General features: G+C 44.1%; 2 protein-coding genes across 3 annotated transcripts; both read right to left on the bottom strand.

The window, feature by feature from the left end:
• Nucleotides 1–352: 352 nt before the first annotated feature.
• Nucleotides 353–3,398, bottom strand: LOC120699462. Of its 2 annotated transcripts, XM_039983466.1 has the most exons (4): nt 2,975–3,398; nt 979–1,638; nt 742–894; nt 353–634 (listed from the first exon to the last, which is right to left on the bottom strand). In XM_039983466.1, the coding sequence occupies exons 1-4, from the start codon at nt 3,018–3,020 to the stop codon at nt 588–590; spliced, it is 906 nt and encodes a 301-aa protein (XP_039839400.1). In that variant the 5' UTR covers nt 3,021–3,398; the 3' UTR covers nt 353–587. The 2 variants fall into 2 exon arrangements, with proteins under 2 accessions (XP_039839400.1, XP_039839399.1); XM_039983465.1 differs by having other exon boundaries at nt 742–1,638.
• A 38-nt stretch (nt 3,399–3,436) lies between these two features.
• LOC120701005 (MDIS1-interacting receptor like kinase 2-like) lies at nt 3,437–5,990 on the bottom strand. Its single transcript, XM_039985180.1, has 4 exons — nt 5,200–5,990; nt 4,949–5,035; nt 4,663–4,884; nt 3,437–4,600 (listed from the first exon to the last, which is right to left on the bottom strand). The coding sequence occupies exons 1-4, from the start codon at nt 5,988–5,990 to the stop codon at nt 3,469–3,471; spliced, it is 2,232 nt and encodes a 743-aa protein (XP_039841114.1). The 3' UTR covers nt 3,437–3,468.
• Nucleotides 5,991–10,466: the final 4,476 nt, after the last annotated feature.

Here is a 10,466-nt window from a genome sequence, read left to right as displayed (position 1 = left end):
TGAAAGAAACATAACCATCTACAGTAGTGACAGGGAATGGTCCACATATATCTGTGTGAATTATTTTTAGAATTCCCGCACTTCATTTGGCACCTTTCTTTATGTTCTTAACGAATTTTCCTTTAATGTAATCAATACATTGTTCTAAATCTGAAAATTCTAACGATGGAAGAATTGATGCTGTCACTAAGCGCTCTATTCTCCCCCTCGAAATATGGCCTAAACGACAGTGCCATAATTTCGACGAAATTGCATCAATTCGTTTGCGTTTCTTAGTAACATTCTCATATGAGGAGGCATTTTTATTCTCAAAACATACTGCATTCACATTCTCAGATAATGAAAGCAAATATAATTTGTCTTGTCGGAAGCCAAGACCAACACATTCTGAATTAACTTGTATCTTACACTTGCCATCACCAAAATGACAAGCAATAGCGTCATCATCTAATTTAGACACACTTATTAAGTTTCGTTGCAAAGACGGTACATAAAGAACATCTCTCAAACAAAGTACAAAGCCACTATGTAATTCTAAATGAAATTCTGCAATGGCTTCGACTTCAGCTTCTACACCGTTTGCAACTTTAATTCTTCTTGCGCCTCTTGGCAGGGTCCTCCTCATACTTGATCCCTGTAAAGAATTAGCAACATGAGTAGTTGCACCAGAATCAATCCACCAAGTGGATTTGTCATAACTTAAATACAGGGATTCATCTACAAAAGTAATGGTGTCCTCACCCTTTCTTAACAACTCTTTCAGAAATTCTGGGCAGTCCCTTTTGTAGTGCCCTCTCTTTTTGCACTTCAGGCACTGGTCTTGTTCAACTGGAAAATTTTCCCAGTCTTTCTGTGGAGGTGGTCTGGAAGGACCACTCTCATGCTGATTCTTGCCTGATGGGAAAGGTCTCTTGTTATGCTGGATGTTCTTATTCTGAAAATTCTTTTTCTTGTGCTGAACTTGAAAAGCAAGCTCACCACCATTGGAGTTCTTAAGGCGATCTTCTTCTTGAACACACATGCCAATCAGCTTGTCAATACCCCAATCTTCTGGAAAAGCGTTATAGTTGACATGAAATGCCTCAAACGCCTTTGGTAGGGACTTGAAGACCAGCTGAACAATGAACTTTTCTAGCAAAGGCATGTCCATTGTCTTAAGCTTGTTGGCCATGTGGCTCATTTCTAAGATATGTTCTCTGATGCCACCGCCAGTGTATTTCTTGGTGATAAGCTGCTCAGCAAGAATGGCAGCATAAGCCTTGGAAGAACCAGTAAACTGACTCTTCACCTTTGCTAAATATTCTGAAGCGGTGTCACAATCTGGGATCGCCATCTTGATGGCATCTGAAGTGGAACCTTTCATGACCATAAGACACTTGCGGTTGGAATCATTCCAACGTGTCTTGTCAACATCATATCTGGTCATAGCATAGTCATAATTCTTCTCTCGGATAGCCCAAGCAGCAGCTTCTTCATTCTGTGCCCTTACGGGCTTTTCTGGTTCTTGTGGAGCTGGCGTTGTGATGGCCAAATCTATATTGGCCATCGCCAGAGCTATCTCCAATTTCTGGTACCATTTCCCATAGTTGTTGCCATCCAGTTCAGGAATGGCATTCACATAAGTCATAGCATTGGAGCCTGAAATTTGAATTCAAAATTTGTGAGGACAACAATAAATGCATGTATCAATTTAACGTTGGTCAAAATTAAAACATGCAACAATCTGTACATTAAATCTAAATCACCGTTGGGCAGAAAAAGATATAATGTGTACAAAATTCTGAACAAAATTATAATATTGCAATATCAACTTTGGTCAGAAATTACAACATTATAATATTCTGAAAATTCTGAGAAATAAATTCTATAAGCCTCTATATCAATTATCTCGTTGGTTCAAATTAACATAGAGACAAAATAAATTCTATGCAGCGGAAACATGTAAAATTCTAAATATTCAGAAGCATAATTCTTATAAATTTCAGCTCTAAAAAATAATACACATTGGTGCATTTATTTACAGAGATCAAATTCTAAGCAAAATCATTCAAATTCATATTCAAAATGCTTCTGAAATAAAAGAAAAAGCGAATTCTGGAACTGTTTATGCGGCCCGAGACGGAAAAACGGCCCACGGCCCGTTTCCGCGCGGCCGCTCCCCTGCGCCTGGGCCCGCGGCCCAGCAGCCGACGGCCGGGCCGCCAAAACGGCCCGCGCGCGCCCTCCGCCTGGGCCTCAAACAGCCCGTTCGCCGGCCGGCAGATGCAGACCGTCGGATCTGATCCGATGGCTGCCCGGCCTTCTCGCCGGATCAAAACCGACGTCGGCGACGGGGCGCCCAAACCCTAGGCCCATTTCTTCCCCTTCTCTCCGTTTCTTCCGCCCGCGACTGAGGAGCAGCGGCCGCCATGGCCGGTCGGAGAGGAAACGGCGGCGCCGCCGCCGGCCCCCTCGCCGGCGAGCGCGCTCACCCGAGCTGGAGCGCGCCGCCGTCGAGCGGCCTGACGGCGGTGCTCGAGCCCGCGCACCCGATCCGCGACGGACCCAAGCGAGCAGCGGCCCGAGGTGGTTCTGTGCCGGCGGTGGCCGGAGCTCTGGTGCGAGGCGGTGGCCGGCGCGCGCAACAGGTAAGCCCGCCGCCTTTTTCTTCTTGGTTTCTTGGATTCTAGGGTTAGGGTTAGGGTTTCGGTGGGTGTTCTTTGTCGATCCGAGATCGATTTTCATTTCTGTCACCTCCTTCTACTTTCTGAGTGTAGATCTGAGTAAAATGGACCCCAAAAACCACGATCTACAACTAGATCGGCGACTGATACCAATGAAAGATTGTATTCTTCTCTGTTTCTAGACTAGGATCACATCTAGTGTACGAATCGAGTACTGGGGTACAAGTTCTAGGTGTAATATCAAGTGATTCATTCTAGACCTAGTACAAGAGAGAGACAGAGAGAGAGATAGGTGGATGAGAGACACAGACCATCCGCGGGAGTGGATGCAGAGGAGCCGTTGCCGGTGGGCGCCATTGCGTCGATGGAGCCGAGAATGGAGGCGAGGAAGTCCGGCTCTTCGAGGCGCTGATCCGGCGGCGGCAGTGGACGGCGCAAGTCCCGGCGTCCTTCAGGCCTCCACCGGCACTGGCCGATGACGGGGTTGGCGGAGGAGGACGTCGTGGTCGCGGTGGCGGAGCTTCCCGTCGGCCTCGCGCTAACCCTAGATCGGTAGGGACTGTGGGAGAGGGTTGTGGCAGCGGTGAACTTAGGATCGCGTGCCCCGGGCCCTCTCTCTATTCTTTATAGCGCGGGCGACGGGGGCCCACCAGCCATGTTTGGCTGAACGCCCCCGATCAGGGCGCAAATCAAGGGATTGGCCAGATCTTTGGATCTGGCCGTTGGAGATCAATTCCAACAGTTCCATGTAGACAATCCTATGACTGAAGTTAACCGCGGTTCTGTATCCTTTGCACAAACCTGTTCAGCAGTTCAGCACACGATCAATGCAGCTTAGAACAGCAACCCCCCATGGATCAGAGAAAATTATTGCTCCAAACCACAACCAGAATCCAACAGCAAACCCCACAAGTATGGAGTAGTAAAGTCCTGGATCTCTATCCTTATTTTCTGCTGATCCAGAACTTCCATTTAGGCATGCTATGTTCAAAGGGAGTCCACAAAGCCCAGAATTATTGCTGTAGATTGATGGATCGTTTAGTGTACCAAGCTGGCCACCTGTGGGTATCATACCTGACAGCTGGTTGTTGGAGAGATTGAGAGAGCTGAGAAACGTCAAGCCGGAGAAGCTATCGGGTATGTGGCCTGAAAGTTCATTGCAGGATAAGTCCAGGGACTCTAGAGCCTTCAGATTACCAATATCATTTGGGATGCCACCAGAAAGATTGTTCCTTGACAAATTTAGCAACTGGAGGCCCTTCAGGTTTGTCAACTCTGTAGGTATCTCACCAGACAGAAGATTGCTCAATAAATCAATGCCTGTCATATGAGCAATTGCTTTCTCGAATGTGTAATACTTCCCCTTCCAAATGAGATCAATTCTGTCAGAATATGGGGTCAGAGCTCGATTTGAGTATGTAAGCAAAATGTGTGTTGATCCCAAGTAGAATCCGTCGCTCTGCTGTATCATCGATGCGAAGTTAGCAAACTGTCTTGGTATAGAGCCACTCAGCTGGTTGTTGGCTAAATCAAGCAGCTGCAGCCGAGAGTGATGCGATAGCTGCCAGGGTATGCATCCCTGCAACATGTTCGAGCGGAGCTGGAGAATCTTAAGGGAAGGCATTTTGTGTGATACCCATGAAGGAACTTCCCCATTGAGTCTGTTGTTGCCAAGATCTAGAATTGTTAAATTACTGCAGTAGCTTAAGGAAGAAGGAAAGCCTCCAGTGAAGTCGTTGTTTGCCAAGTGCAGTGATGTCAGTGAACAGTTATGGCTTGTTAAGGCTGGGAATTCGCCAGAAAAGGCGTTTCTCGACAGATCTACAAAGTACAGTAGTTGAAGTTTCGTCAAGCAGCTGGGGAGCTCCCCATGCAGCTGGTTGCTTGAAAGGTCCAGGAACTCCAGAAGAAGTAACTGACAGAACTCGGGATCATTCCTGTAAATTCATTCCATGATGCATCGAGTCCACGCAGGATGGGGTACTTCCCAATCACATACGAGTTGTCACCCGAGTAATTGTTTTGACCTATCCAAGCATAAGTCAAGTTTGGGCATGCTGGAAGCAAGCCCGAGAAGCTGTTATTGTTCACCACCAGTTCTTGTAACTGATGGCCGCTGCATAGTCCAGGAGGTAACTCTCCAGAGAAGCCATTGTTCGACAGGTCTACAATGATAAGTGGCTGCCCCTGGCCAAGATCCTTGGGTACAGGGCCAGTCAGTCTGTTGAAGCCCACTAAGAGATACATAAGACGATGCAGCTGAGATATGGTTGCAGGCAACTCACCCTCCAGTTGGTTGTTCCAGAGTTCGAGGCGTGTCAATGCCGCCATACCGCTGATACATGGTGGTATCGTTCCGCTGAGGTTGTTCCCTGGAGCATTGAGCCAGTACAAGTTTGAAAGTTTGCAGATCTCAACAGGGATTGGCCCATTGAGTGGGTTGTTTTGCAGATCAAGTACTAGTAACTCTCCAAGTGTGCCAAGCTCCCAGGGGATAACACCGGTGAAGTTGTTGTTTGAGAGTTCCAGGTATTACAGCTGCCGCAGTGTTGCGATTGCTGGCGGTATCGGGCCAGAGAACCAGTTCGATCTCACTTTGAGGTATGTTAGATTTGGAGCTATCTTTGGAATCAACTCTAGGATCGGTCCAGAGAGTTTGTTCCATGACACGTCAAGGAATGTCAGGTTGGGGCACTCTAGGATGAACTGGGGAAAGCTGCCATTGACGCCCATGCTGTACATGGAAAAGATCTGCAGGGTGGGCATTGGGGAGAAATCTGGTTTGTCTAAGTAGTTGTGAGATATCTCAAGGCGGGCAATCTTGGGGAGTTTGCTGAGTTGGTAGGGTACGGCACCTGTAAGGTTGTTGTTGTCGAGCCGGAGATCGACGAGGTTAGAGAGGCTTCCGAGCTCTGGTGGTATGAACGTTTCCAAGCTGTTGAAACTGAGGTCAAGATACACCAGCGCTTGCAGCAAAGAGATGCTAGCAGGGATGGCTCCGTGGAGGCCATTTCTGCTGAGGTTGAGCTCGGTGAGTTGCGGAAACGCGGCGAAGTTTAAGGTTTCAAGCCGGCCCTTGATGCCGGCTTCAGGAAGACGAAGTCCGATGATGTGGCTGGTGGTAGCACTGGCATTGCTGCACAGGATGCCGAACCATACGCAGGTAGAGTTGGCTGGTGACCAAGAAGACAAGTTGCTGGTGCTTCTACTATCCAAAGTGGACTTCCAATGGAGAAGAGCGGCAGCAGCTTGTTCGCTGTGGGCAGCGTGGGATGTACATACGAGGAGGAAGAAGAGAATGCAGAGGAGATTTCTAGGTAGATCCATTGTTGTAGCACTGGCTGTTCATGGGAGTAGAAATCGCCAAATGCAATTTATAGTGGCCAGAGACAGCTAGTCAACCATCAGGTCTTCTTGCTGCTAGATTCTATTCCTAGCTTTCAGCTCTAACTGACCGAGAGACTGAAGACTCGGGTGTTGTCGTGGGACGTGGGGCACACGCACACAAATTTATGTGCATATCTTGAAAAGAAATTAAGGAAATTAAATTAGGTAACCTTATAATGTGGATGGTAATTTGTTGGCAAATTTTTGAAATGAATGGATTCTGCCAACCAAGCTAATAAGCTATGGCATTTTATTGGAATTCAGAGCACAGTAGAAACTTTAGAATTCATCCATCTGATGTTTGCTACATTTATTGTTTGTGAGATACAGTATCATTTGCACGTATTCACTAATCTGAGCCTTGTTACAAGTGGCTCAGTTCTTGCAATATTCTTCGTTACGAAATTTCTTAGAAGAATGCTGCCGACTGAGAGTTTAATTTCTTCACAATGAATCCGTGCAGCTCGACACGATTTTAACTTTTGGCCACTAAACTTGCAAGTTGGAAGAAGACTCTTTTGAGAATTGACTTGTGGTAGTCGCGTCATGCTTCACCAAACACTATATTTGCATGGAAACTACCGTGTTGGTGGATGCCAGGCCAGTTGACCAAGTTGGCCCCCTATTTTCTTGGATTTTAGCCATGACATTTTCTGGTTGCATTGGTACATGATACCTGTGCCATCAGTATAGTACATAGTAGTAAACATGATAAGTAGAACCGTATAGAAACATACAAGAGAAGTTCAGTATAACTTGACCATCGTGGACTAATCCGAGCTCGCAAATTTCTCTTGTTAGTTTGTAATGGATCACTACATATGATTTTAGCAAAATACTCTACTTGTCAACAGATATCCCTAAAATATTATTGAGTGTCCTTTTCATCCATTTCTTTTACCTTGTTTCAGATCCAAGCAAACTCTGTGGAAGTCTTTCATAAAATGCTGAGCTCTGGCCGCTTATCAACAGGGGAGCGAAGCTTCAGGCCGACAGTGCTGTCTGCTTCAGGCCGCTAGTGTTGACCTTGTCAGTTTTCATGTTAGGCAAAAGAAGTCAAGCGCATGAAAATGTGAGCGTGCACTTCTGTTATAGCCTAGTGTGGCCTTTTGCATACAGTCTCACCAGACGGCTGAGAATAGGACCATTCTTTTAGTGGTATCTGCATTTGCTTCAAGACCGACTGATCCTGATGAAGTCATGAGCCGTGAGAGCACAGCAGCTAGCGGCGACTCAATACCATCGTCATAGATTTATGGTCCACAATGATCATATACATATATATATACATATATATATCTACATATATATATATATACACACACACATATATATACATATGTATATGCCATTTTGGTTCATGTGTTTTCTATTGGTCCGACGGTTGCCATGCTACTTGTGAATTGTTCTTTGAATCCAGTAATATTTCAAAAAGAATAGTTTAGTATTTTTTTACAGGAATTGTACACTGTTTTTACAACTTCATGGATACTGTAATTTTTATGTTTTGGTAATGTAATTTACATATATGTTTAATTGTTTCTAATATGATTTGTTGGCATTACTTTGCTTTTAATGATTCAATCTACTTAGAGCATAATGTGTACTGATGACCTGGTTATAAACTTGGAATGGTACATGTTGTTCCTGATCAGCATCTATCTGTGTTTTCTGTTCTTGTGGGTTTCCTTGATTAAATTTGAACACTTGTTTATACTTGGTTAAATCTGAATTTGCTTATCCTTGGTCAAATCTGAACATGTTGAGTGTTTATGCTTTGTTAGTACACAAAGCAGTTTGATTTTCTTTCATGCCAATGGATCTGGATTGTTTTATCCATTTTTATGAAGTCTAATAATTCATTGTTTTGTGTCATTTTCAGTTGTCTGAACTTAAAGCCCATGCTTTGAGGAGGGATCTTGTCCTCATGCCTCGGGAGAATTTCACGTATTTGGGGATTGAAGAAGGACCCCCGACATGTCTTGTTTTGGCTTGGTCCAAGGACAATAACCACACAAATCATCATATGCTTACAGTTAGAGTTTTGCAACATCTTATTGGATCAAAGGAAGTTTTAGATTATCGTATTGCTGCTGATCCATCTCGCAACTTCGGTCATTCTATGCCCTGATGAGGATATATCTTCGAGGGCATTATGTCAAATTTGGTGAAGAGAAGATTTTTTTATGTTGTTTCTTGTGTTGGTTACATGCCTTTTCCTGACGATGTCAACCATCATCCATGGGCTTCAAAGATGATTTCATTTGTTCTAAAACCCTGAAGATCTTCACCCCTTGAGAATACTGCACTGCTTTCTTTTTCTTATATTATCTGGCAAACTATAGTAGTAATTCTCAGTACTTAAAAAAATATTGCACCGTTGTATCTTCATCAACTATCTAGGTTGGCAGTGAAACATATGTGTAATGTTTACACATGTTTGCTGTAATGTTTATGTTCTCAGTACAGCTCTGCCAATGAAACTATAGTAGTAATTATCAGTAATTGTTTTTGATATTAACAAGCAAAAAAGCTGAAGAATTACTCCAACAAATATTGGGCCAAAACTTACAAAACACTGCGAAGCACAACAAACATAGGCCCAATTATAATTTGAATTCAGACAAACACACCATGCCATCAAACAGCCCAACACGGTTCAATTCAGCCCAAAACCAGGCCTAACGGGTGCATGAACAGTATAGGCGGATCCGGTAAGCCCAATTTTCAAATCTGTTATGTTAATGTGTATACATGTGTATTCAAATGTAGTAGTAGTATTATATGAACCCTTGTATGGACATCTAATAGTTTAGGCTAGTGACTTACACACAAGCAAAATATAAGTCACCAAAAAAAGTTTGTGACTTACACATAACAAAAATAAGTCACCCCACAAGGAGACAGACCTTTTAGCTCATAAACAGTTGCCTGATATGTAATCTCATCTCCTGTCCCATTTTTTTAGCAAGTACTACTTATTGATTAGACCGGCGGAAGACAAAACCACCCCCTTGGATCGAGAATCTATTTTTTTTAATATCGTATCACGAAAACATTGGGTTCAAGCCACGTGCTCCTGTGGGGGTGGGGGGGGGGGGGGGGGGGGGGGCTCTTCTGTACTGACGAGCATGTTAGCTCCTGGCGGGATGCAGCGAATGCTCCTCTTTTGCTGTACTTTTGCATCAGCAGCCATCTTGTCACGTCATTATCAAATCACACTCAAACTTTTCTGTGAAATAGTTGCGAGTCCTGTCAAATAGTAAAGTACTGTACCAGTTCGTCTGGTTATTATAGGGAAGAGGCCGCGGGGGGGCCTCGATGCCTCTTATGTACGTTTTATGCATGCCCAAACACTCCAGTAACCCACCAATCAACTGTCTCCTAGTTTGATCTCCACCATCCCCAAAAATTTCTATTGGTGCGGCAGGGAGTAGCGGCCTCGAAGAAGCTCTGCTGCTCGCACGGGTCGGCAAGGATAAGCAAATTCAGATTTAACCAAGTATAAACAAGTGTTCAGATTTAACCAAGGAAACCCACAAGAACAGAAAACACAGATAGATGCTGATCAGGAACAACATATACCATTCCAAATTTATAACCATGTCATCAGTACACATTATGCTCTAAGTAGATTGAATCATTAAAAGCAAAGTAATGCCAACAAATCATATTAGAAACAATTAAACATATATGTAAATTACATTACCAAAACATAAAAATTACAGTATCCATGAAGTTGTAAAAACAGTGTACAATTCCTGTAAAAAATACTAAACTATTCTTTTTGAAATATGGAACTGGATTCAAAGCACAATTCACAAGTAACATGGCAACCGTAGGACCAAAAGAAAACACATGAACCAAAATGGCATATCAGATTCTTTTTGACATAGATGCTAAAAGCACATATCATATTGAGGGTGATTCCCCGAGCACCTAGTTGTTGCACAAAATAAAGATGGAATAGTTACCTATTTCTTGAGGGTGATTCACATCAAGGTTGAGCTTTTTTTTCTTGATCTCTAAGTCCTGATATACACATGTTTAAAACTTCACATCACACTGTTATGGTCGGCAAGGTCTACAGAAGGAATCACCATGGCCTGAGACAGGCACACGCGCCCACAACATCGACGCAGTTGTAATCAGTTTTATTTTCAAACTTTGTAATCTTAGGCAGTTGCTACAATTTGTGAGACAAAACTATCGTATGGCAATGTGATCAGTTATGCCGGAGATTAGTTTGATCTTTGGGCGTCCCTAGTCCTCTCTCGCGTGAACTCCTCCACTCGTGCGCTCCCAACGACACCGGCCGCGACGTTGTTGTCTTCGCGTCACCGCCGGGATTCATCGTCCTGTCCTCCAGTCTCCCACGACTACTCGCTTCGGAGATCAAGCTCTAACAACCTGGTA

The sequence above is a fragment of the Panicum virgatum genome, chromosome 3K (genome assembly GCF_016808335.1).
Source record: "Panicum virgatum strain AP13 chromosome 3K, P.virgatum_v5, whole genome shotgun sequence".
Classification (NCBI taxonomy): domain Eukaryota; kingdom Viridiplantae; phylum Streptophyta; class Magnoliopsida; order Poales; family Poaceae; genus Panicum; species Panicum virgatum.
This window is presented reverse-complemented; position numbering and strand designations above follow the sequence as displayed.